This window comes from Gymnodraco acuticeps, unplaced genomic scaffold (assembly GCF_902827175.1).
Source record: "Gymnodraco acuticeps unplaced genomic scaffold, fGymAcu1.1, whole genome shotgun sequence".
NCBI classification, from domain to species: Eukaryota; Metazoa; Chordata; class Actinopteri; order Perciformes; family Bathydraconidae; genus Gymnodraco; species Gymnodraco acuticeps.
The window spans coordinates 156,898-184,680 of NW_022992014.1; the positions used below are offsets into that span (position 1 = coordinate 156,898).

Here is a 27,783-nt window from a genome sequence, read left to right on the forward strand (position 1 = left end):
AAAAAGCTATTTTTGCTCAATTACTGCTGCTGATATGTCAGTATTGGCTTTTAGCTTGATTATGTTGCCTCTAAGCTTTCCACAAACTCATTTCTTGCCAGAAAATCAATTTGTAATACATGAGATGATCCTTAACCAGTTTGAGTCTCCTCACAAATAGGACTTCAACTCACAATTATTTTCATTAATGATTCATCTGCATCTTTTCTGGGAAAATTGATTAATGGATAATTGGTGGAAAAATATTTTTAAAAAGGGTTCATCTCAGTTTCTCGAGTCCAAACCCACAAATACTCAGTATAATATGATGGAAGCATTGGATAGCAGGAAATCTTTACATTTAAGAGGCTAAAACAGCACTTTCTGCCAGGTTTTCATTAATAATTACTTTAAAGCAATTACATGCTCACACATCTACACTACTGATATCAGACTCACACACCTAATTCTGGTTTTAGAAAAATATTGACTCTTTGTTTGTAGATATCTATCATAGCCTGCAAATAAAGTGTTATTTAGACCTGTTATATATATTATTGAGTGATATATATTAAACAAACTGTTCAGCAGCTGTTCTCACTGGAAACATTGCGTCATGATTAAAGCAGTTAATAAAATAAAAAAAGTAGCCGAATATCCAGGGGAGAGACAGTTTGCAGAGTTGTCATTGGTTAAGATAAGTCCGGTCGAAATGAGTTTTCCTTCAACATGGCGTGCTGAAATCGATTTCTGGGTCACTACCGGAGGACCGTGGAGTCAAGCGGAAATTTGACAATTGAGAAAGGGCTATTAACTCTTTCTCTTTAAGGAATATTCTTTAACGAGCACCGTGAATTTCTGGCATATTCATTCTCTGTATAAACTGTAAAGTATAATTCGTGATATTGGGCTGAATAAATAAACTTTGATTCACTTGGATTGATGGATTTGCCGTAATAAATACACTTCACTTCAGAGCCCTCAACAGCCAGATATAAATGTTAATTAGCGTGAAAAATTGTGTTGCTAATGCTAAATATTTACCATTTTTGCTTAAAAGATACCTTAAATTATACATTGTTGATCAAAATAGTTTCCATACAGTTATTCCACCACAAACAATTGAAAGAACAATTTTATGATTCTGATTGAACTTCTTTTATAGGTGTTCAGAGACTTAAACTGTTGGAGAAACACACTTTTTGTTGTGTAATACCTCATTATGTGCTGGAGTCCTTCACTTGATCAAACCAGGACAAACACATTGGGGTAAAAAGTAAAATATTTAATCGCGATTAATCGCATAATTGTCCATAGTTAATCGCGATTAATCGCAAATTAATCGCACAATTTGTATCTGTTCCTTAGAGGGATATTTTTTAATAATGCTCTTATCAACATATTGATAGTGGACAAATATGCTTTGTGCAAATGTTTGTTTATTATCATTTGAACAATGACAAATATTCTCATGAATATTAAATATAACAACCTCTGAACATTAAAAATATCCACCTCAATTCAACCTGGAACCTCTCATACAATACAGTGTGTGTGTGTGTGTGTGTGTGTGTGTGTGTGTGTGTGTGTGTGTGTGTGTGTGTGTGTGTGTGTGTGTGTGTGTGTGTGTGTGTGTGTGTGTGTGTGTGTGTGTGTGTGTGTGTGTGTGTGTGTGTGTGGAGAGAGACACTGTGATGGATCGTTGGAGCAATGTGCAAGTCAAGGCATAGGCTCGAACGGGAGCTGCCTGGATGCTGCAATCATGTTGCGCGCACTATCCGTGCTGACTTTCCGTACAATGTCCCACTGTCTGGCTACCTGCATAAAGTCAAGTGCTCGGCGCAGTTGTCGGCAAAATGTCGCTCCTCTGTTTTCATTTAAAGCTCCTTATATCAGTTAGCGCAGCAAGCTAGCACAAGATGCTAACAACAATACACGTAAGGTGTGCCCGTTCTCTCTCTCTCTCTCTCTCTCTCTCTCGCTCGCGCCACACATACACATACACTCCCGGTACACATACCCTCCCGGTCCTCCCGATGGCCAGTCGGTGCCTGCCGGTGAGCGTGGAAGTGTGGTCTGCCGCAAGCGGACGGCAGGATCAGCATCAGCTTGTAGATGGTATTTTAAACTTGATGAGCTCTGAAACTACGGGGCGGCCGAGGACAAAAAATACACATGCGTTAATCGCGTTAAAATAATTAGTGGGGTTAATTTTTTTTGCGTCAACGCGTTATTATTGCGTTAACTTGACAGCCCTAGTTGAAATATAGCATAGTAGAACAATGATTTGAATTACATCGGGAGAAACAACATCTCTGTGGCCTTGTTTAGGCACAGTGTGAACGCTGGTTAAAACATAAAAAACTGTTCCTCAGATTTAGGAAAATACATGATGGGTTAGGGAGAAAAAAGGATCTCTTCACACCAGTACGGTGTCTCTCCAGTGTGAACAAGATGATGTGTTTTGAGAGCACCTGATGTCGTGAACGATTGCCCACACTCTTCACAGCTGTAAGGTTTCTCTCCAGTATGAATACGTTGATGTGTTTGGAGATTACCTGATGTCATGAACGTTTGCCTACACTCTTCACAGCTGTATGATTTTTCTCCAGTGTGAACAAGTTGATGTGTTTTGAGAGCACATGATTGAGTGAATGTTTGCCCACACTCTTCACAGCTGTACGGTTTCTCTCCAGTGTGAATACGCTGATGTGTTTTGAGAGCACCTGATTGAGTGAACGTTTTCCCACATTTTCCACAGCTGTACGGTTTCTCTCCTGTGTGAATACGTTGATGTGTTTTGAGAGCACCTGATGTAGTGAACGCTAGCCCACACTCTTCACAGCTGTACGGTTTCTCTCCAGTGTGAATACGTTGATGTGTTTTAAGAGGACCTGATTGAGTGAACGTTTTCCCACACTCTTCACAGCTGTACGGTTTATCTCCTGTGTGAATACGTTGATGTGTTTTGACACCAGCCGATCTAGTGAAAGTTTTCCCACACTCTTCACAGCTGTACGTTCTTTCTCCTTTATGAATACGCAGGTGGCTCTTTAAAGTTCTAGATGTTGTAAAGGATTCATCACATTGCTGACAGCTGTGACGTTTCTCTCTTCCTTTCGGTTTCTAAAACAGACGGACAGAGAAAGAAACAAAGTAAATCTAAAAAGCATAAATACGTATAGAGTTGCCACAATAAAAACTCACTTAATACATATACAATTAACAAAATACTACTTGTACTAACTGTGTTTATTATATTTGTATTCTATTTGATACAGTAATACGGCAACATTCTACATAATATATACCAGAGGTGGGGGACTCGAGTCGCATATTTTTTTACCCGAGACTAGCTTGACTAACATTGATAAAAGACTCAAATTGACTTTGACTTGGTATTCATGACTTGAGACTTGACTTAGGCTTGAGACAGATGACTCGAAAGGACTTTACTTTTTAAAATAAAATATTTGTTTTTGTATTGTACGAAGCCCCTAAAGGGCAATGACATTATTTGAGATACATTTTGAATTCGGACTTTTCGACCAGGGATGTAGAGCTATTTTGTTTAACCTGTTAAGCCCCAAGCCTGTTTTTCAGGTCTCAGGCTCGAAAATGAAATTTCCAGAACAAGTGACCAACACTTCAAAAAAAGGGAAAATTAATAATCTTTTTTCTCAAAGTAATGATAAACCTGTGAGTTGGATGTAGAATATTCAGAATCAACATAGATATTTTTTATTTTAAAGAAAATTCAGATTGAAAATAGTAAAACAATGTGAATTCTAGTGTCCGTCCAAAAATAATTGTTTACTTATAGTGAAAACCACCCTTGGATGATGAGTTAGTAGACTGAAAGCTTTAGGAATCCAAAGTACAACATATAATAAGTACCCTGTATCAAGATTGATGCAAAACAAGTGACATTTGACCTTTTTAGAGAGGTTTAGAAAAAAAACTCCACCTCTGGGGTTATTTGGGTGGAAATGGGCGTTTTTGCCGTTTCTCTGGAACCCATTGGTCGATTTTGATGATTGACATCTCTTTTGAACTGTTAGAATCAATAGAATCAAAGGGGAATTTACGCATACACACCAACGTTACCATTGAGAAGTGGGGGCTATGCGCACGCAGTTTGCCCAAAGCGAAAGCTATCTTACGCTCTGGATTCTGACAACTTAAAACTAGGTTTATTGCTGATTGATTATCAGAAATCATTTGAAAGTGACACAGACACATTGGATTAACCTATAGATTAACCTTCAGCAGCGTTTTTATCGTTTTAATGCCATTGAAGACAACTTTTGATCACACAACAACAAAGGTAAGACATATTGCCGTTTTGGCTACCTAATGCCACGTGTTGTGATGTCTGTTTTTGTTTCGCATTTCGCGAGTTCTGATCATGGAGTGATGATACAGATACCCATCGAATCTGTTTAATCTCACAATGCTTGTAGCGGTCAAAATCCTATAGAATTAAAACCGCCGCTGAGGCACTAGTTAGCGGATCTTACGCAGGGCAATGATCATCCAAGTCCAGACAAGAACCTACATTTGTGCATTTTATTCCAATAATAGAGTACAATGAACAGGTTTCTTATACCTCTTTTCCTTAAGCCATTCCTATGGCTTTCCTTTGTGTGGCTTGAAACACCCTGGTAAAAAACCATTTGACTACTAGTGTTCTGGCTCCCACCACCCACCTGTCTCCAAGATATACAATTACAACAGGTGCTCTAATCACCCAGTTCCCAAAACATGCCTTCAAAATAAAAGAATATAAACTACTTTAACTTATGACACTAACTAAGAATAGATATAAATAAATGATAATAATAAACACTATAAACAGCAAGAAAATAAATGTTAAACTATTAAATAATATAAAGAGATATATATATAGCTCCAACAATGCTAATCGGTATGTTGGATTTGCATTTACGATAAGTAATAAGGGTGTTATACCGTGAGTTCTGTGCTAATGGCGTTAGCATTTTTTCGCTCAGGGCTAATTCAGAGGCTCAGCGTTAGTCTTGTGTTTTTTTTTGCTAAAAATGGTTCATATCATCAGTTAGCTGAGTTTCTTCCTGTTACATGGATATGAAACATTCACAGTTTATTAAATATTAAGAAGCCCTCAGCTGTTTCCTGCAGATGATGCGTTTTCCCCCCCGCCAGCGGGCGGATGGGGTTCAACAGGTTAAGCACTGGATCGGCAAAACACGAGAGTCTGTGAACCAGTCTTTCTTGATCTATGAATTCATGTCCGTGACTCTCACAGTATCTAATGCCCGAAGCTGTTTTATAGAAGGAAAACCTCCTTCACTTCATGAAATCTCTGTTGCACCAGGAGGCAGTGACGTGTAACTCAGCAGAATCTGAGAAGAGCAGCACCATCTGCAAAGAGCTGTGCCTTTTACTGCACTGTGTTTACCTTCATTAGAACAGCTAAAGAGTGACGGCAGGCTGCTACATTTTAACCACACACCCATCTGCTTAGGGATGACTTATTAACCTGTTAAGCCCCAAGGTCCCTCTCGGCAGGTGCTTTTTTTTCTTTTTTCACGACACTGTGTCTCAGGGGATCTTAATATTTAAGAACCTATTAATGTGTTGTACCAGATTAACGGGAATAATCTCAGCTAACTCACGATACAAACCATTTTTACCAAAACAAAACACAAGTCTCATATGAAGCATCGAAATGACCCCTGAGCGAAAAATGCTAACGCACTTTGGCACAGAACTCAAGATAAAATATATCCTTATTACTTATCGTAGCTGCACATACAAGATATCCGATTAAAGTTGAGGTTCCACAGATTATTTATATATATATATATATATATATCATCACTGAGTGATCCGAACTCGTGACAGGGGGAGCAAACACAGACATCACAACACGTACCTTTACGTAGCTTTTACGGGAGATCGTCTCACCGTAGCTGTCAATCTGATCAAAAGACTTGTTCAATGGCATTAAAACGAGAAAAAACGCGGCTGAATCGTTTAATCCATAGGTTGATAATGTTTGTGGAATTTTTTTAAAATTTATAATTAGGGCTGTCAAACGATTACAAATTAATTAATCATGATTAATCACCATTCGAACTATGTCCAAAATATGCCATTTATTTATGTATATTGTTGTGGCAATGGAAAGATAAATGAAAGAAGGCGGATATATCCATTTAACATACAGTATGCATGTATGTATGTTTATTATAACATTGTTCTGTGTGTCAAAATGGAAGACAGCCCACACACTTATCAATCATCAAACCCTGGGGTCTTATTTCATTACGTGTTTCTATCAACACGGGGGGGGGGGGGGGGGAGCGTAGTTTTGGCACAATTCCGTTGTACAGACCGACGTTAACAGCAGCCCTGTCTGTGCACATGGCGACCAGCTCTGTCGTCCGGTGATCTAACTGTCTTCTGGAAAGGCTTCACAAGTACGTCGGTACACAAATGCGCTTTGTGACACAAGTGACGGTAAGCATTTCAGATTGTTGTCGCGCATGCGTACCAGTTATGTGCACCCCTGTACTACAGCAAAAGTATTCTCCATCGGGACTTCCTGCAACAACACCATGCCGTTATCTTGATTCTGATTGGCCAGAAGACATTATCAAAGATGTTCTATTAAGAAGACAATCACTACGTGACAAAAGTTTTCAAAAACGTTTCTGGTCTTCGGTATTTCCAGACAAGTGGCTACTGAAAGCAATCTTACTAACTGCTCTCTGTGCAATTCTCGGTGCGAGTTGGCGGACTTCATTTTGCTTACTTTAACATCATTTTTCATAGTGGGACTAAGGTGGGGCTAAGCCATTTCTTGGTATGGATGTAGCCTACCCCAGCCATACCCTGGCGCTGCCACTGGTGGGATGTATGGGGCGGGCCATTCTGCACATACGTTAAATGCGTTAAATATTTGAATGCAATTAATTCAAAACATTAATTACTGCCGTTAACGCGATAATTTTGACAGCATTATTTATAATCCATAATTCCATTTTTATGTATAAATCAGAGAGTAAAAGTTAGCTGCTAATGATAGCCACCAGAGTTATCGCAGCTTCTGGTTTTGACTATGCGGCAGTCTCACACACACACACACATTACCAAATGAGGAGTATGTGGGCATTCCCCTCGATTCCATTGGCTCTGACGGTTAGAAAGAGATGTCAATCAGCAAAATCGAGCAAGGGGCCCAGAGATAGGTCAAATCCACCCAAATGACCCCAGAAGTGGTTATTTGTGTGCTAAATCTCTCTAAAAAGGTCAAATTTCAGTTGTTTTGCGTCAATCTTGATACAGGGTACTTATTGTTATATCAATCTTCGACCTAGTCATAGTAACTAGGTATGTTATTAAGTTACAGTTTCCATAGCATCGTCTCTCTTTGCTAATTATTATGTTAAGTGAGCTGACGCCAAGCTCAGAGGAAATGCAAAGACACTACATTTAGATATAATATAGTTAAGTGTTAGTTAATGAAGGAAATGTATGTGCGTTCATGTGCAGACGTATATATAGTTTTTTTTATTTTTATAAATTGGATAATTTATATCCTGCAAGACTCCTAAAGAAGTCATGAAATGATGACCTTTCGACATCTGGAACATGTCCAAGTTTAGGAGACCTGACAATGTGTGTGCGTTAAACATGTTTAGGGAACATGTTCGTGTGTCATTTAGAAATGTATATCTGCCCCTGTGTTTCTTGTATTCGTGGAAGCATTGCTGTATGATTGCTTGAGAGCAGGTAATGTTTCCCCATTGTTGTTTGGTGGTGCACAACTAAATAATAATGATTAATTTCAACTATTTCTGTGTTTGTGTTTTATTGATTCCTCTCTGTTTCATTATTTCCTGTTGTGTTATGCTGGATCGCCACAACACTTATTATATGTTGTAGTTTTGATTACTAAAGCTTTTAGTCTACCATCCCATCATTCAAGGGTGGTTTTCACTATAAGTAATTTTTTTTTTTTGGACGGACACAATAATTTACATTTTTTTTTACTTTTTTCAATCTGAATTTACTTTAAAATAAAAACATCTATATTGATTCTGACACTTCTATATCCAACTCACAGGTGTAACCTTGCTTTGAGAAAAAATATTATTAATTTAACCCTTTTAGGAGTGAAGATATAGTCATTTGTTCTGGGAATGTCATTTTCGAGCCTGAGACCTGAAAAACAGGCTCGGGGCTTAACAGGTTAAAGATGTGAAGGAGATGGCCAGGCCAGGTACTGGCATCATGTTTTTCTTCTCACTCTTGGGGGGTTATGGTGTTGCTTCACAAGTCTGTTCTGAGTGAACATTATTATATCTGATACAGCTGGAAGATATTTGGTGATACAAGGCATTATGTTAAAAGAAATTATCACCTTGGTGAATGTCTATGGCCTAAATGACAACAGTCCCGCTTATTTTGAGAATCCATTTTTAATGGTTGCATCCCTCCCAGGCAAAGTAATGATGGCAGGTGACTTCAACTGCACTCTAGCCCAAAACTCGATCGTTCATCTGTGTTGAAATGAACAGTGGGCAATAACTACAGATGCGTTGGAAATTAATATTTGTTTCGTTCTATGAGAGGCTTTATCAATCTGATTATCCATTGAATTCGGTAAGTCAAAACACTTTCCTAGATGGGCTGTCTGTTCCCAATATTTCTGTAGAAACAAAACTCACAATGAATAGGCAACTGAACTTTGAAGATATTTCCAATGCCATTCTTAACATGTAAGGTAGTAAGGCCTCAGGACCTGACGGGATCCCAATTGACATGTATACATTTTTCAATGCAAAATTGATAGCCCCATTGTTAAACATGTATGCATGGAATCATTCGAGCAGGGCAGCCTCCCCCCTTCGCAACAAAGTGCCTTAATTTTATGACGTCGGCATGACTGGCGGAAGTTACACTTATACCTCATTCACACCAACGCAACTCCGGTTCAAGCTCCGTGCTAGAGCTTTTCAGGTTCAGAACCGGTTCTTCGGTTTAGCTCCGGCTCTTTTCACACCGCCCAGAGTCCGACTGGTGCTGCGTCATTGCGTCATCGTTTGCGTCATGACGTAACTGTTTGCGTGCCTGCTTCATAAAGCCAAACCGCGCAGAAACCACTCACAGCTGATACCGACAACAACAATGGTCGATTGTGTTGAAGCGCTACTCGTTTTGGTTTTGCTTTGTCGAAACGAAATGGAAGTAATGGGACGACTTTACTACCAACTTTACAGTCGTTACATGCTACATTCAAAACTGCTTTACAATCCTAATCATCAACGACGATTCAGATTCCGTAGGAGAAAGAAGGTAAATATACGTCCTATTCGATGTTAGAGCTAGCTGTTGTTAGCCTCTGCATGTGCAAAGCTCAAACTACCCAGGTTTGCTAAATTAATTACTATGGTATAACATTAAAACTGATTCTCAATGTTATTTCCACCGATCATTTTGAAGCTGGCGGAAAGGCGGAGGTCGCGTGTTATTTGGACACAGCCCAGATCTTCCGACTGGTGGAACACCATTGTTCCAGACTTCTCCCCTCTGCAATTCATGCAGAATTTCCGCGTGTCCAGGCAGTCCTTTGACTACATCTGCAAACAGGTCAGCAGCATTATGGGGAGAAGTTACCGTCTGTGTATACCCAATAAAAAACGGGTTGCAATTGCCCTCTGGAAGCTGGCCACCAGAGGTGAATACAGGACCATCAGCCATCTTTTCAGGGTAGGCCTAAGCACCGTTTGCCTCTGTGTTCAGGATTTCTGCAGGGCAACCATGGAAGTGCTGCTTCCACTACATATCACATTTCCTGATGTGGAGAAGTTGGTGGAAATGTCCACTTTTTTCAACAGACGTTGGAGAGCACCACAGTGTGTTGGTGCAATAGATGGAAGCCACATCCCTATTTTAGCACCCCGAGATTATCTCAAGGACTATTATAACAGAAAAGGATGGCATTCTGTTGTTCTACAGGCTGTTGTTGATGGCAGGGGGATGTTCTGGGAAGTGTGTGTTTGCGACCCAGGTAGTGTACATGATGCTAGAGTGCTAAAACAATCTAATCTTTGTTTGGCTATCAGTGATGGAGTGTTGCTAGGCCAAAACAAAATGACCATCTCTGGCATCCCAGCCTTTGCAATGCAAAGATGGCTAATGAAATAATTTTCGGACACTGGGAGACTGACCAATGAACAGCACACTTACAATTACAGGCTGAGCAGTGCACGGTCGGTTGTTGTTATGGCGTTTGGAAGGCTAAAAGGAAGACGGAGGTGCCTCCTAAAAAGGAACCACTGTCAGTCTAGGTACACTTCAACTATGAGAGACAGAATGGGGGGAAAGAATCCAGGAGATCACATTGTAGGATTTGTAATGAATTAACTGGTAAATTCCTCGGTAAAATAAGTATTTGGTCACCTACAAACAAACAAGATTTCTGGCTCTCACAGACCTGTAACTTCTTCTTTAAGAGCCTCCTCTGTCCTCCACTTGTTAACTGTATTAATGGCACCTGTTTGAACTCGTTATCAGTATAAAAGACACCTGTCCACAACCTGAAACAGTCAAACTCCAAACTCCAAGACCAAAGAGCTGTCAAAGGACACCAGAAACAAAATTGTAGACCTGCACCAGGCTGGGAAGACTGAATCTGCAATAGGTAAGCAGCTTGGTGTGAAGAAATCAACTGTGGGAGCAATTATAGGGCGGTGGTGGCGAAGTCGATAGGGACTTGGCTTGGCAACTGGAAGGTCAACAGTTCAAGTCCCGGCAAGACCAAGTGCTACCGAGGTGTCCCTGAGCAAGGCACCGTTCCCTACACTGCTCCCCAGGTGCCGTTCAAAATGGCAGCACACTGCTCCTAACACTAGGATGGGTAAAATGCAGAGAAACAATTTCCCCACGAGGGATTAATAAAAGTCCATCTTATCTTATCTTATTAGAAAATGGAAGACATACAAGACCACTGATAATCTCCCTCGATCTGGGGCTCCACGCAAGATCTCACCCCGTGGGGTCAAAATTATCACAAGAACGGTGAGCAAAAATCCCAGAACCACACGGGGTACCTAGTCAATGACCTGCAGAGAGCTGGGACCAAAGTAACAAAGGCTACCATCAGTAACACACTACGCCGCCAGGGACTCAAATCCTGCAGTGCCAGACATGTCCTCCTGCTTAAGCCAGTACATGTCCAGGCCCGTCTGAAGTTTGCTAGAGAGCATTTAGATGATCCAGAAGAGGATTGGGAGAATGTCATATGGTCAGATGAAACCAAAATAGAACTTTTTTGGTAGAAACTCAACTAGACATGTTTGGAGGAGAAATAATGCTGAGTTGCATCCAAAGAACACCATACCTACTGTGAAACATGGGGGTGGAAACATCATGCTTTGGGGCTGTTTTTCTGCAAAGAGACCAGGACGACTGATCCGTGTAAAGGAAAGAATGAATGGGGCCATGTATCGTGAGATTTTGAGTGACAACCTCCTTCCATCAGCAAGGGCATTGAAGATGAAACGTGGCTGGGTCTTTCAGCATTACAATGATCCCAAACACACCGCCCGGGCAACGAAGGAGTGGCTTCGTAAGAAGCATTTCAAGGTCCTGGAGTGGCCTAGCATGGGCCAAAAATACCAGCAACAGTGTGTGAAAACCTTGTGAAGACGTACAGAAAACGTTTGACCTCTGTCATTGCCAACAAAAAGTATATAACAAAGTATTGAGATTAACTTTTGTTATTGACCAAATACTTGAGGATGAAATATTTTGATGTGGGAGAACTTGCACAATTGGTGGCTGACTAAATACTTTTTTGCCCCACTGTATGTGAGGAACATAGCGACAACTTCACTGACGATTGCCATGAACTTGTGTATGACCAACCCGCTTTACACCCCTTACCAGATAATGGTAGCCAAGAAGGAGCTGATGTTAGATCTGCATTGATGGACTATTTCAACATGGGTGAGCACTAATATTACTGCAGTTAAACCTGATCTATTTTGTATCATGCCTCTTTTTTTTACAATAAAATCACTGGATCAGACTTGAATTGTGATTATTTTGAATACAAATCACAGAATCTAGATACAAACGGGTATGAACTATATTCTTATAAAAAAAAAGTGGGCCAAAATGTGGGCCAAAATAAAAATAAATGGGTACTAGTCGAGGGCCGGACTGGTTCAATGTTTATTGCAAAACGTATTGAAATGAACTTATTGCACATATTAAACCTGGAACTAACACAGCTTAAATTGTTGCCTATAAAAAGATTACACATTAAATCAGTTGCATTCCTTTATTATAGACCTATCTGCAGCTTTTCCAGAGTCATTTCTGTGGTTTAGACTATATTCTATATATTGTAAAATCAAATGAAACAAATGAAAAAAAACTATAAAAAGCACAGAGTTATGGATAAAATTGAAACTGGACAAAAGAACTACAAATAATATAGAACATCATACAGTCCTGGCCTCCCCAAAATCATATAACCATTGTTAACGGCAGTCCATACTATTATTATTATATATCCATAATAACAATGACTGCTGTTCATCTAGAAAACAGTGGAACATATTGATTTAATTATTGGCAATAATACAATACTCAATCTTATTAACCTTTATCAAAATAGTATATTCTTACTAAAAACTATATTAATTAATTTGACAGGAAATTTAAAAAAAGGATCCCTATCAATGTAGCTTGTTTATACTGATGCTTCTATACTGTTATCAGAATAAAAAACATCATATTAGCCTGTATTGATAGGGCTCATACAGTGGGGCAAAAAAGTATTTAGTCAGCCACCAATTGTGCAAGTTCTCTCACTTAAAAAGATGAGAGGCCTGTAATTTTCATCCTAGGTACACTTCAACTATGAGAGACAGAATGGGGGGAAAGAATCCAGGAAATCACATTGTAGGATTTTTAATGAATTAATTGGTAAATTCCTCGGTAAAATAAGTATTTGGTCACCTACAAACAAACAAGATTTCTGGCTCTCACAGACCTATAACTTCTTCTTTAACCAGTTAAGCCCGAAGTTCCCCCCAGTGGACCCCTCCCACAGTTTTTTTTCCTCACATGTCTCAGGGCTTCTTAACATTTATGAAACTATTAATGTTTCATACCCTTTTAAAGGTAAGAAACTCCGCTAACTGACAATAAGAACAATTGTTAGCTAAAAAAAACACAAGAGTAATAACAAGCCTTTGAATTAGCATTGAGCGAAAAAATGCTAACTAATGCTAACGCTTTTTTACACACAACACACGGTAGAAATGCCCTTATTACTATCTTAACTGCACAAACAAGATATACGATTTAAAGCTGAGACTCCACAGATTCCACACATGTAATGTCATCACTGTCCGACCTCGAATTCCTGGAGCTATCAGCCAGAAAAGAGAAAGTAAACAACATCCGGTTCCAAAAATATTACAATAATTACGTCTTACCTTTTTTGATTTGTGATCAAAAGTTGTGTTCAACGGAATAAAAATGCATCTCAAGGTTAATCCAATGTCTTTGTGTCACGTATAATTTTTTACTGATAATCAATCATCATATTTATGGCAATATACTCGGTATAAAGTATTGCCGTCCAGGCTTGCACTTTCAGGTATGCTTCGTTTGCTTCTCTATTACGTCCGCTATGGTAATGTTTACGTAGATTTGGGAACTGCCCATCGATTCTATTGGTTCTGATGGTTAAGAAAAAGGTGTAAATCACACGAATCGACCAATGGGTTCCAGAGATATGGTCCTGCGTAAATTATAAAGAATGGCAGCCAGCTTAAGTACATTACGCAGCCGACTTCATTTATTGTTTACAACGTAACGAAGCAGGAAATGCAGCAGGACCCAGAGCGCACGGAGCACAGAGCGGACAGCAGATAACGGAATTGCAGTTTTATTGCTTATAGATTATCAGAACATTTCAAAGGGGACACAGCCCCATTGGATATTAATCTATGGATTAACTACATCATCGTTTTTATCGTTTTAATGCCATTGAAGACCAGTTTAGACCAGACAAAGAGGAAGGTAAGTCATTGTTAGCCTAGCGCATTAGCGCTAGCGCCATTTGTTTTGATGTACGTTTTTGTTGATAACGTCGCGAGTTTGTATCTTTCAGTGTTGGGCTGTTCAGGTGGGCACCGTTAGATTCTGTGTCTCCTTGCGATCATAAACAATGTGTTGGATGTGCAGCTAGGATAAGTAATAAGGGAGCGAGGAGTGATTTTCGGTGCTGTAATAGGTTAGCATTTTTCGCTCGGGGCTAATTCAGAGGATAACAGAGTAGGCCTATGTTTTATTTTATTTTATTTTATTTTTTTAACAACAGTTGTATTTGGATGGAATGAATACCTATAGTGATAATTCAAAGTAATAAAATGATTTTTACAGTGAAAAAGTTCAAATGGAACCGATGGTTCCCAAATTACCCAGAGGTGAGTCCTCTTAGACTTTATTTTTCTAAATCTCTCTAAAAAGGTCAAATTTCACTTGTTTTGCATCAATCTTGATACAGGGTACTTATATGTTATAGTTTGGATTCCTAAAGCTTTTAGTCTACTAACCCATCATGCAAGGGTGGTTTTCACTATAAGTAAAGGGTTTTTTTTAGGTGGACATTAGAATTTACATATTTTTACTATGTTCCATCTGAATTTACTTTAAAATAAAAACATCTATATTGATTCTGACACTTCTACATCCAACTCACAGATGTAACCTTGCTTTGAGAAAAATAATTATTAATTTACCCCTTTTAGAAGTGAAGATATATCATTTGTTGTGTTAGTGGCATTTTCGAGCCTGAAACCTGAAAAACAGGCTCAGGGCTTAACTGGTTAAAAGCCTCCTCTGTCCTCCACTTGTTAACTGTATTAATGGCACCTGTTTTAACTCGTTATCAGTATAAAAGACACCTGTCCACAACCTCAAACAGTGACACTCCAAACTCCACTATGGCCAAGACCAAAGAGCTATCAAAGGACACCAGAAACAAAATTGTAGACCTGCACCAAGCTGGGAAGACTGAATGTGCAATAGGTAAGCAGCTTGGTGTGAAGAAATCAACTGTGGGAGCAATTATTAGAAAATGGAAGACATACAAGACCACTGATAATCTCCCTCGATCTGGGGCTCCACGCAAGATCTCACCCTGTGGGGTCAAAATGATCACAAGAACGGTGAGCAAAATCCCAGAACCACACGGGGGGACCTAGTCAATGACCTGCAGAGAGCTGGGACCAAAGTAACAAAGGCTACCATCAGTAACACACTACGCCGCCAGGGACTCAAATCCTGCAGTGCCAGACGTGTCCCCCTGCTTAAGCCAGTACATGTCCAGGCCCGTCTGAAGTTTGCTAGAGAGCATTTAGATGATCCAGAAGAGGATTGGGAGAATGTCATATGGTGAAATGAAACCAAAATAGAACTTTTTGGTAGAAACTCAACTAGACGTGTTTGGAGGAGAAAGAATGCTGAGTTGCATCCAAAGAACACCATACCTACTGTGAAACATGGGGGTGGAAACATCATGCTTTGGGGCTGTTTTTCTGCAAAGGGACCAGGACGACTGATCCGTGTAAAGGAAAGAATGAATGGGGCCATGTATCGTGAGATTTTGAGTGACAACCTCCTTCCATCAGCAAGGGCATTGAAGATGAAACGTGGCTGGGTCTTTCAGCATGACAATGATCCCAAACACACCGCCCGGGCAACGAAGGAGTGGCTTCGTAAGAAGCATTTCAAGGTCCTGGAGTGGCCTAGCCAGTCTCCAGATCTCAAACCCATAGAAAATCTTTGGAGGGAGTTGAAAGTCCGTGTTGCCCAGCGACAGCCCCAAAACATCACTGCTCTCGAGGAGATCTGCATGGAGGAATGGGCCAAAATACCAGCAACAGTGTGTGAAAACCTTGTGAAGACTTACAGAAAACGTTTGACCTCTGTCATTGCCAACAAAGGGTATATAACAAAGTATTGAGATTAACTTTTGTTATTGACCAAATACTTATTTTCCACCATAATTTGCAAATACATTTTTTAAAATCCTACAATGTGATTTCCTGGATTCTTTCCCCCCCATTTTGTCTCTCATAGTTGAAGTGTACCTAGGATGAAAATTACTGGCCTCTCTCATCTTTTTAAGTGGGAGAACTTGCACAATTGGTGGCTGACTAAATACTTTTTTGCCCCACTGTATATAATGTACAGTATGTCCTATCATATAAGTGAATGCCCTGTATTTAAATGTGTGCCAATCTGTGAGTGGGCCTTCTCCGACATTACAAGTATACATTTACATTTCAAACATCATTTTATGGGCACTTTAACTGATAAGGATTGCACACATGACTCACATCCGAGTAATATTAAACCTGGAACTAACAAAGCTTAAATTGTTGCCTATAAAAACATTATACATTAATCAGTTGCATTCCTTTCTTATGGCTCCATCCATAAAATCAATGGATCAGACATGACTTTTGAATTTTGTTTATTGTACAAATCAAAGACATATATGGACAATAATTCACCAAAAGGTGTGGCGAATATACTATAATAATAATAATAATAATAATGTGGAAACAAAAAAATAACGTGTATACAAAAAAGATATGAAGTATTTACATATAAAAATATGGTCAGCTTTTGTTGTTGGCCTCCAACATCTTCACAAGCCTGTCTACCATGCCAAGCATTGAGTGGCTGTTCTGCTCGATTCTGGTGAAAACTCGTAGGAACTCAGCATTGGCCACATGCACCTCCTGAAGCATCGCCTGGCCCTGCTCCTGAAGCCTTTCCTCCCTGTCGTCACTTTTGTCCAGATACTCCAGAAGGCCAGATGATAAATCCCGCTTCCTTTTAACTACAAAAAGGGAAAAATAAAGTCAACACCGTATTCATGGCATTTTATGAGATGTATATTATATACTGTGTAATGAAATGTTGTATTGTTCTTATGGCTGCAGTTGTATAACTTGAACAACTACTACAATGACTATGCCATGATAACTGCACATGGCAGTGGTGGTTCGGACACAGTACACTCCAAACCAGATATTTCTGTAAACACAATGAATCATAACTCGTTAGTGAGAAGAAAGAAGATACATTGGAGGCGTTAGCTGTCTTTGCCATGGGGATACCTTTGTTTATTATTGTTAGCATTAGCATGCTAGCGCTATTATTGGTTTGGATGCACATCCGGTAGCTGTAGTAGGTCAACTTTAGCTTTATTGCCAGGTCTGTCGATAGCTGCATGGTTTAGTTTATGTTGTAAAACAAAAAGTCACAAATAAAACAAATGGGTAATGCATAACTCACCGGCATCAAATGAGCTCCGCACATTCAGCGACTTGTCTTGCAACATAATCGACGTGTCCACGGTACGGTAAAAAAACAGCGGTTGCCATCTCTTTCTGCAATTGTTGGAGAATTGCTTTGGACCGCGTGCTCCCCTCCAGCTTCCTCTGTACCTCTTCGGAAGACCAGATTCGCAGTAGGTAGCTGGTCTCTTCAGTGGACCACTGCTGCTTGTTAAGTTTCTCCATCGTCGTGTACAAACTGGATAAAACGCGGGCTTCTTGTTGTTGTTCAGGAGTTGATCCCGCCCCTGCCCCCGCCTCGACGTAAGCGTGACGTATGTGGTGCTTTTGCTCTGGCCAGACAACTTTTTGGTGCTCGAAATTAACCGGATTCCGGAGCTAAGAGGCTGCTCCGTTGCGGTGTGAAGAGGAAAACCCGGTGCTTTTCAAGCTCCAGCTCCGAACCGGCCCTGAAACACCGTTGGTGTGAATGAGGCATTAGAAACCTTATAAACCTATGAGGGCGCTGTAGGGCACAGGTGTGTAATGTACATTAGGCAGCGTCAGGGGGCGCTGCAGCTCCCCTAGGATAGCCATAGCACACCCTAAGCACCCCTAAGAAATGTATGTCTTTTTTTTGTTTTGGGAAATTGATAATTGGAAAAGTGATTGATTCGAAAATAATATGCGAATCAATCACTTTTCAGTACAAGTACGTCTGGGTCTCTGTGTTTCATTCAAGCTCGGCTCTGTGTGTGTGTGGAACGAGCCATTTTGTGTGCGTGAGAGAGAGAGAAAGAGAGCGCACCGGTACCGGAGATTGTTGTTGTTAGCATCTGGTGCTAGCTAGCTACGCTAACGGACATAAGGAGCTTTTTCAACAACAAGGCGGAGGGAGAACTCTCGCCTGTCAGACTGAGAGGCTCAGTGAACTAAAGGACTCTCAGTGTTTAGATAGTTAACTTTAGTCTAAGTTATCTCAGTGGGTCTCAAACGGTTTGGTCGCGATTAATGTAAACAATTATTATATGATCATTATAGGTATAAAAAAATAAGAGAATAAATGAAAAACAGGTAAAACAACAATTGTTTTTTGGAGCACACAGACTTACTGTATGAAGAATTGTTTTATTATCACTGTTCTAGCAAAGTGATTTTTTTAGGAAAGGAATGCTCACGTTCATATTGATGTATTTTAATAAATGTTAACTTGGCCCATTACGTGACTATTTGTGTTGGGGGGGCCCGACTTTTTTTTTTTCTCCAAAGGGGGGGCCTGATGGAAAAAGTTTGAGAACCACTTGGTTAGGGAAAGAAAAATGGTTAACTTATGCCTTCTACAAGCCAGGCGCTCAATTGCTTTGTGTTGGGAAAATGTTGGTTGCCCCTCCCTGGGCCACAGGTTAAACACTTTAACTTTGAGTCTGGCTCTTGAGAAACTCACATATATACTAAGGAAGAAAGCTTCTGAATTTTACACCATTTGGGAATTGTTTTTGGAACTTATAAAAAGTGGGGACATTGCAGAAGCTATGGAAGGTTAAAGTGAACAGACTAAACTACTACTACTACTGAGGACATTTTGAATATGGTTAATCTATTTGGAGAATTGTAAGCTGTACTCTGCTCTGTTTGTGGATCTGCTTTTATTGAATTTTTTTAGAATTGTTTTTAATGTAATTATATTCTTGTTCTGTACTTTAAACTGATTGATGATTCTAGTATCTACACACTTTTTTTTGCATTATTTAGTAAACTGCCATATGTCTAATGTTCTAAAAATAAGAAATACAGCAATGTTCTAATCTATATCTAACCATATTGTGCTTCAATATTGTATTTTCTAAACAGGTTGTGATCTTTCATTTGGGGATAACAATGTTAGGAATATATTGTGATGAAGTGCACACTGACCTGAGCTCCAGGGGTCTTTTTGTTCTCCTCCATGCTGCTCTCAGTGCTCCTTCTCCGGCTGCGTCTCTGTAATAATCAACACAACTACAGCTGACACAAAACAAGACAACTCAATACAACCGACAGACACAACAAAACAAATCTACAGCCACTTCGTAGGTTCATAGCAGAGGTGAGAAGTAACTAAGTACATGTATTCAAGTACTGTACTTCAAGGGGACCGATCATGCAAAATGCACTTTTGTACGTCTTTTATACATGAATATGTGTCCCCGGTGTGTCGGGGAACTCACCAAGTGTCAGAAAACACAACCCTCTCTCTTTTCCTCCATACCCAAATCTCTAAAAACGGGGCTGCAACGGAGCTGATACAGATCAGAATTTCTCTGATATCAGAATTAGGGGTGCTCCGCCTATATGGCCATTGCCCAACCTCTCATTCGCATATAGGCTGTCGGCAGGCTAAATCTCCCCTGTGTTTTTGCCTGCTCTTGCCAGGATGTCTAAGGGAGTTAAACGTTATATATATTAGAGCTGTCAGTCGATTAAAATATTTAATCGCATGATTGTCCATGGTTAATCGCGATTAATCGCACATTAATCGCACATTTTCAATCTGTTCTAAATGTACCTTAGAGGAATATTCTTCAAGTTTTTAATACTCTTATCAACATATGAGTGGACAAATATGCTTTATGTTAATGTTTATTATCATTTGAACAATGACAAATATTCTCATGAATATTAAACACAACAACCTCTGAACATTACAAATATTCGCCTCAATTCCACCTGGAACCTCTCTCATACAATAATACAATACAAATGGTGTGTGTGTGTGTGTGTGTGTGTGTGTGTGTGTGTGTGTGTGTGTGTGTGTGTGTGTGTGTGTGTGTGTGTGTTGGAGCTATGTGCAACTCAAGGCATATGCTCGAACGGGAGCTGCAATCATGTTGCGCACTATCCGTGCTGAGTGTGCTGACTTTTCGTACAATGTCCCACTGTCTGGCTTCTTGCATAAAGTCAAGTGCTCGGCGCAGTTGTGGCGAAATGTCGCTCCTCTGTTTTCATTTAAACAGCTCCATATCCGTTAGCGCAGCTAGCTAGCACCAGATGCTAACAACAACAATGCACTCTCTCGCTCGGGCCACACATACACACACCCTCCCGGTCCTCCCAACAGCCAGTCGGTGCCTGCGGGTGAGCGTGGAAGTGTGGTCTGCCACAAGCGGGCGGCAGGAGCGGGGCTGTCAGCATCAGCTTGTAGATGGTATTTTAAACTCGATGCGCTCTGAAACTACGGGGCGGCCGAGGAAAAAAAAAGACACATGCGTTAATCGCGTTAAAATAATTAGTGGCGTTCATCTTTTTTTTGTTAATAACGCGTTAACTTGACAGCCCTAATATATAAATACATTCACATATATATATATATATACACACATACATATATACACAGTGCAATAATTATTTCATGCTAAATGAAGCTCTGTTGCTTGGATATCACTAGATCCTGTTACAGCGTAATATAAAAGTACATAACGATTTATGTGTAAATTAGCATAATTACTAGCTAGCCACTAGCTGCCAACTGCCGCCTCGTTAATATCAAATCCATCATAATAACAATCCAGTACCATGCTGTCATGAACGCACGGTGCTGTTACGTGTACGCAAATTGACGTGCTTCATGTGAACGAGCATTTTTGGGGGCATGGTTAAAGTTGCGCATGCGCTATGAGCGCACATACGGTTACTTCTCAGGCATGTCGGGTAATCTGTGACGTTTCGCTCTCTCAAAAGTTGGGCCATTTCATCCATAGACATATAAAGAGTAGACGCTGCATCGACCGCTACTGCCTATTGGCGCTGACGAGCCGTGGGGCCTCCATCTTGGACCGGTCACCCGCTCCACTCAGTGTAATCTGTCTGGCAGGCGCATTTGTGTGTGTGTGTATGTATGTATGTATGTGTGTGTGTGTGTGTGTGTGTTTGTGTGTGTTTGTGTGTGTTTGTGTGTGTTTGTGTGTGTCAGGAATGCATGTTCAACATGTCTTCAATTGTGTGTGTATGGGTTTATTTGTGAGTGTGTTTAATATGAGTGGCAGCAAACAAGAGAGATTTTACTTTGTCTAGGACAGTGCTTCTCAAAGTGTGGTCCGCGGACCACTGGTGGTCCGTGAGCGCCCCCTAGTGGTCCGTGAGTATATTGGTAAAATTTCACATTTGAAATAAATAAATACATTTAAGTTTTCCGCACTCTCGCGGGAATATTTCCGCAATGGAGCAGTGGCGAGCCGTGAGGGCCTAAGATATTCTAAAAAATAATATTTGAAAACATTAATAAAAAAAAACCTTTTTTTTTAAATATATTTTTTTATATTTTTTTGTTGTTACATTTTTCATTAGTTTTACCAAAATAACTTTATTTAATTGTATTTAAAATAATATTTCCAAAGAAATAAATCCTTCGAATCTGCCTGTTCAGTTTCTGTTAGAATGTGAAGGGTTAAATGCCGTCTCTGCGAGTTATGTGAAGAATGGAGAGCTTGTTGGTCCCTCTCTACATTCACAGAGGGCCCGCTATAGTAACTCAATGAGAGAGTAATGTCAAATGACAGTACAATTGACCAATCACATCTTCCCTCTAAATGGGCGGGCATTATTTTCGCGGACTTTATGACAAGTTCCGCCCGCTGTGAGGTCTATGCAAGTGGTGCGTCCTAAAACCCGGAAGTAAGCTTCGCTCGGATTCCCTCGACAGAAAACAATGGGATTTCTCCATAGGATTTTGGAAAATAGCTCGAAATAAGGTCTGTGGAAAACAAACATGTTAGATAAATGCATGTTTTGTTCAGCCGGATAATATCCACATGTCTACCCTACTTTTATTATTTTCGAATCATAAATCTAATCGATAGATTTATGATGGATAGATTTATGATTGATAGATTTATAATTAGCATAAGTTTGTTCATGATTGCTCACTTCAGTGATAGTGATGACATCGTTGCGAAATTATTAACCGAGTCATTTTCAAGATTGAGTTACAATGATAAACTGGAGTGGCAAAGGAACAGCTGCATGACCCCGCCATGAAGTGCTTCATCCAAAAGGACAGGAGGATGGACTTTGTGTTTAAGTGATTTGATCATCAAAGGTAGGCCTAAGTCATTTTCAATGTGGGCCGCCGTGCCGACTTAATTCATTTGTAATTGTTACTTGGCTGTGGGTGCCCTGTCATGATAGGTGTTTATATAAATGGTGTTGTTTTGTGTGGTAGAGGGTCGCTGTCATTGATGTGTTTTTCACCCCGGGCCGCTGTTTTGATATTCCGCAGAAGTATACGCTGTGACGTGATCTTCTTTTGTTTCGAGGGAAGGGGGGTCAGAGGGCCTAGGTATAAAAGTCACGGCTCGCCACTGCAATGGAGTGAGCTTAAGTTTCACTTTTGATTGCATGATATAGCCCAGATAAACACCTTCATCACACATGTGGCCACTTGTTTGTACCATTTTCAGGCGATTTGTAAAAAACGATGTGTATTTGGATATTTGTGGAGTAGGTGGTCCGCGACAGGGTTTCCGCTAGGATTTTTTCTCGCCGGTCAAATGTCCGGGCAGAATTAATTTTATCGGACAAATTTGAAACTTACCGGTCATATTTCAATAATAATAATAAGAGTTGTGTAGCAGAGTTTCCGTTAGCAGGTAATTACCGGACTATGAGCAGATATGCTTCAGTTTAAAACTCAGTTAATGGGGCTCATTTTTATATTGCTTCAGTTTATAATCGTTACAGATCGAAAAATTCAGATTCATTTTCCAATAAATGATTCCACAAACAACAAACAACATAATTATTACATTCAAACAAACTACTTGTAGTAGATGAAGTACATTATTCAAAAGTTTACATTAACTTTGAATAATAACACGGGAGAAACGGATGCTCTCTTTTCCTCTCTCCCTCCCTCTCTCTCCTGACAGCCCGTCAGTTTCTCATGCAGCTCCTGCAGCTCGCTAAACAGAGGCGGGGCTTCAGGTGATTATGCAGAGCTACATGTCTCTGTCAGACTCAGCAGCTGATCTGATCTCTCTCTCGTGTCCGGTTACACTTCACTCGCGTTTATGTCCATATCGATCAGATCCAGCTCTCCTGATCGTCCTTTATATAGAGCACCGATCAAACTATTAAGAGTGAATATTGGCCGATAATGACCGGCGGCCGATCTATCGGAGCCTCCCTAATTATTACCAGACATTTTGACCGGCAGGTTTTGAATTTACCGGTTTTTAATAAATGTTACCAGCTAAAAACCGGTAATTACCGGCTAACGGAAACCCTGGTCCGCGAGTGTTTTTTTATTGGTTAAGTGGTCCTTGGTATGAAAAAGTTTGAGAAACACTGGTCTAGGACCATTATGATATGATGTTGAAAATAGAAATACTCACATCATTAGGCTGAGGTTGTGAGTGTGAGGTTGAAGCTTCTGGGTCGTCCTGAGGGGCCACAGACAGGCTCTCTTCAGCTTTTCTGGAAGTAGACATAGTCCTGCCCTTTTCCGGCTAAAATGAAGAAGCATAATACTTGAAAAGAATATATATATATATATATACACACACATACATACATACATACACAGGAATCACAGAGAATCGCGTTTTTCTGGAGGGTCTACTTATGATGATACACCTACTCTTTGGAGGTGAACCGAGAAGCTGAAGATGGAGGGAATAACACCATCTCTGAGTCGGACAATCTGTCCTGTCCTGTCAAACTCGTCCTGCTTAAAATGCTCACTGCAAATCACGGATGACTCGCTTGCAGTGAACCCTTCCCTCCTCAAAGCAACTTCCCACTTCTTCCTCATATCTTTGTCTTTGGGAAACCTTCAAAATAAAAACGGGAGATTTGAGAGAGTCAACACAAAAAAATGTTAAGAAGGAGGTCAAGCTTATTTTCTGCCTTCTTCTTCCTAGATAGATTAGATTAGATTTTACTTTATTCATCCTACAACGGTGAAATTCACTTGTTCCAGCAGCATATGATTTATAAAGTCTCAGTTGGCCATAAACATAATGTTTGCTGGCTACGATTTCGCTGGCGGACATCAATACAGTACAATAATATTCTATTTACAAAATACAACCAATAATAATGTTGAATCTTACTTGTGAAAAGTAATCCCCCGACCCCTGTTCGCAATCGTCCGCCGATTTGCACAGCAATACGCCGCACAGTGCTCTGGCATCTTGAAACCTCTGCTGTCTATGGGTAGAATGTCTGTACAATATGGGTAGGATGACCAGTCCAAGATAATGTCCGTATTTCTCTATGATCATCATGCGCCAATGAGCAACTCTCATAGGAATGAATGAATGAGGCCCCGCCTCCCACGCTGTATCCAGTTCTTATTATACATCCATGGTATTTTCAAATTCTAGCGCACTCGAGCTGGTTTCTCCGAAATTACCTACCCCACCTTTAATAGAGGTAGGTGAGGTAAAAGTGAGTTCTGTCAAGGGCCGGCCACTTGAACAGCAGGTCTGTCAACAATATTTCCATGTAATGCTACTTTGTACTTTTACTCCACTACAATTCAGAGGTAAATGGTGCACTTTTACTCCACTACATGTATTGAATACCTTTAGTTACTTTACATATTTGGATCAATTATGTGAAATTCTAATCAATTCTTAAATCAGACTTTAGGTCCACCTGGAGTAAATTCACAAGCTACCCTGCAGTATACAAAGTCATTCAAAAAAACAAAACGCACACACTGAAGGATGTTACCTCTCTCTCTCCTCTTCGTCCTGGTTCTTCAGTCTTTCTTCTCCTTGATAAAACACTGCAGTTAAACACACTAATCTCCCTTGAACGCCTTTAGCCTACTTATGTTTACCGATTAGCAACGTGGTATAAAAAGCTACGAACAAAGAACGGGAGGCAACAAAAAACGGTTTAACGGATAAATCACCCTCCAAGGATAAACTAACTCTTTGTATGTGTTTTAAAAGTCTCTTAAACACATTACATTCGGTTTGAAATCTGCGTCGACGTCTGTTAACAACGTGTAGCTACTGAGGACCGGAAGCTAGAAACGGACCGCCACAATGCATCATGGGATTTTAGTTTTTCTTTTAAACATACATTCACTGCCTCCCTGTGGTGAAAAACGGTATTAAAATAAATATGAATTACAACAATAATAATAATGATAATAATAATAATATACAAATATGGGACTGGTATGGCGGATTTTGAACGTTGGGACAAATGTTTCTGTTTGTGATCATACATGTGTTTCCCATTATATAGGTTTTTATATAATGATTGATATTTAAAGTGTTATCAAAGCTGGTAAAGGTGCAGCTAGTTTTAATGACTTTGTATACTGCAGGGTAGCACACAAAAGTTTTACCTCCGCCCGACGTCACGCCAAATCTGCCCCGAACCACTCAGATAAACTCGTCTGACTGATGAAGACAACCACTCTCTCTGAGCGAGAACAAATTAGGAGAGAATATCTTTGAATGCAAATCAACCCTCCACCGACACTGGGGAAAACACGCCGACATCAAAGGCAGCGGCTGCAGGACTGCAGGAGAAGCAGCAGCTAAATGCTCGTTAGCTTAAATCCTGCAGGGAACCCCACCTCAACACCCTGCACAGACACAGACACATGAATAACACAGAATCACAATGATATTAATTTACTGTGTGAGGTATCATCATCATCGAGAAATATGTGTTTATGTTATGTATTGTCTCTACTTTAAAGAGTCCTCTCCTGCTGATGTTCAGGTGTATATATCAGTATGTAGTGTCTCTACTTTAAAGAGTCCTTGTTAAGAACTCAGGCACTCAGAAGGTAGGACCCAATTGCACGACCCGGGAGACAGAGGTAAAGTATTGGTAAGATACTTTATTTTTCCAAAACACGATGAACAAAAAATGGTCACTAACTAATCTCAGATTGAGATGACAAAAAATTGAGAACAAAATGAAAATCGCTCACGTGGTGAGGAACACAACTTTTCAAGAGCACAGAGAGCATAGACCTGACCATGGCAAGAGACAAGACGAACTGACAAAGAACACATGGGAGACAGGGGAATTTAAACACAGGATAACAAGACACAGGTGGGGACAATCAGGGGCGGGGCTGACGCTGATGAGCACAGGAGACACAGAAGGGAAACAGGTGAACACAATTAGACACACCAGGGAAACTAACGACAGGGAGGAAAACACAGGGCTCTTTCTCATTTCATCAAATCCCCCTCCTCGACTCCTCGGTCCTCCGGTAGTGACCCGGAAATGAATTTTAGCGCGCCATGTTGAAGGACATCTCATTTCTCTAAATGCACTTCGAGGACCGAGGATCGAGCGTCGAGGAGGCTTTCTAGAGGAGCTATAACCGATGATACACTGATGGGTCCTCCACAGTCCTCCACGGCTCATTCGTGGATGCATTTCCGGGAACAGAGATGTTTCAAAGCGTCGTGACGCACGGCCGGATTTATCTCAGCCAATGACAGCTCTGCATGCATCCCCTGGATATTATTTGTATTAACTGCTTTCATCGCAACGCGATGTTTACAGAGAGAACAGCTGTGAGGTCCGTGCAGAAAGCAGAGCAGTGTGTAAAATATATATCACTCAGTATAACAGGCCTACATTACTCTCTTTATTTGCTGTAGTTTAGTCGATAACTAGCCTACAAACAAAGAGTCGATATTTTTCTAAAACCATTTAGTGCTTCACATAATAAAATACACAACGGCTGTAGCCTGATTATATGCTTTAGCAGCTGTAGGTGTGTGTGGTACAGTGTGTAGGTGTGTGTGTTGTACAGTGCGTAGATGCAGCGTCTCAGTTGGTTTGGTGTCCTCTGCTTACTTTTAATACTTGTAAATAAAACTTTTGGCCCGTAATTTATTTCCCTCATTGTAGCGACCAGAGAGGGGGGGCGGTATATATCCAGCAGTCTCTGATAGTGTTACATTATTATGAGAGTGCTCTGTTTGATTCTGAAATTGTATTTATATGTGTGTGTGTGTGTGTGTGTGTGTGTGTGTGTGTGTGTGTGTGTGTGTGTGTGTGTGTGTCCGCATCTGTAGCCTGTTATTGTCTCATTATACCGCACTGTGAATGAATTAAAAGTAAATATATAAGTGGTCATGAACACATCTGTCCATCAGACAGAGGGCTGCTGTGCCTCCTGTCATCATTAATGGACGTCTCTTTAAAATGACCTCTCAGAGGAGAGGAGTTCTCATTTCTCTAACCGCCTGCTGCTTCCCCTCCTCTCTCCTCGGCTCCCCTCCTCGACTCCTCCGTTCGCATCTCCTGTGGGCGGGACTAAGTCTCGAGGATAGAAGTCGAGGAGGGGAGTTAGAGAAATGAGAAAGGGCCAGGGAGAAGGACCAGACAATACACAAGGAGGAAAACATGACAGAGAGAACAGCAAAACACCCGTAACAAGACATCCAAAACTAAAAATGTGACAACACAAGAA

At 40.4% G+C, this 27,783-nt stretch overlaps 1 protein-coding gene across 1 annotated transcript in view; it reads right to left on the reverse strand.

Annotated features, from left to right (window-relative positions):
* Nucleotides 1–25,352, reverse strand: part of LOC117536521 (zinc finger protein 883-like) — a 40,924-nt gene extending 15,572 nt beyond the window's left edge. The window contains exons 1-6 of the mRNA XM_034201429.1: nt 25,056–25,352; nt 24,431–24,542; nt 23,956–24,148; nt 23,711–23,824; nt 19,257–19,322; nt 2,405–3,105 (exon numbers count right to left, since the gene is read on the reverse strand). Coding sequence (XP_034057320.1) covers nt 2,405–3,105; nt 19,257–19,322; nt 23,711–23,824; nt 23,956–24,148; nt 24,431–24,510 — 1,154 coding nt within the window. The 5' untranslated portion in view covers nt 24,511–24,542; nt 25,056–25,352. The remainder of the gene's footprint in view (nt 1–2,404; nt 3,106–19,256; nt 19,323–23,710; nt 23,825–23,955; nt 24,149–24,430; nt 24,543–25,055) is intronic.
* Between the last annotated feature and the right edge of the window lie 2,431 nt (nt 25,353–27,783).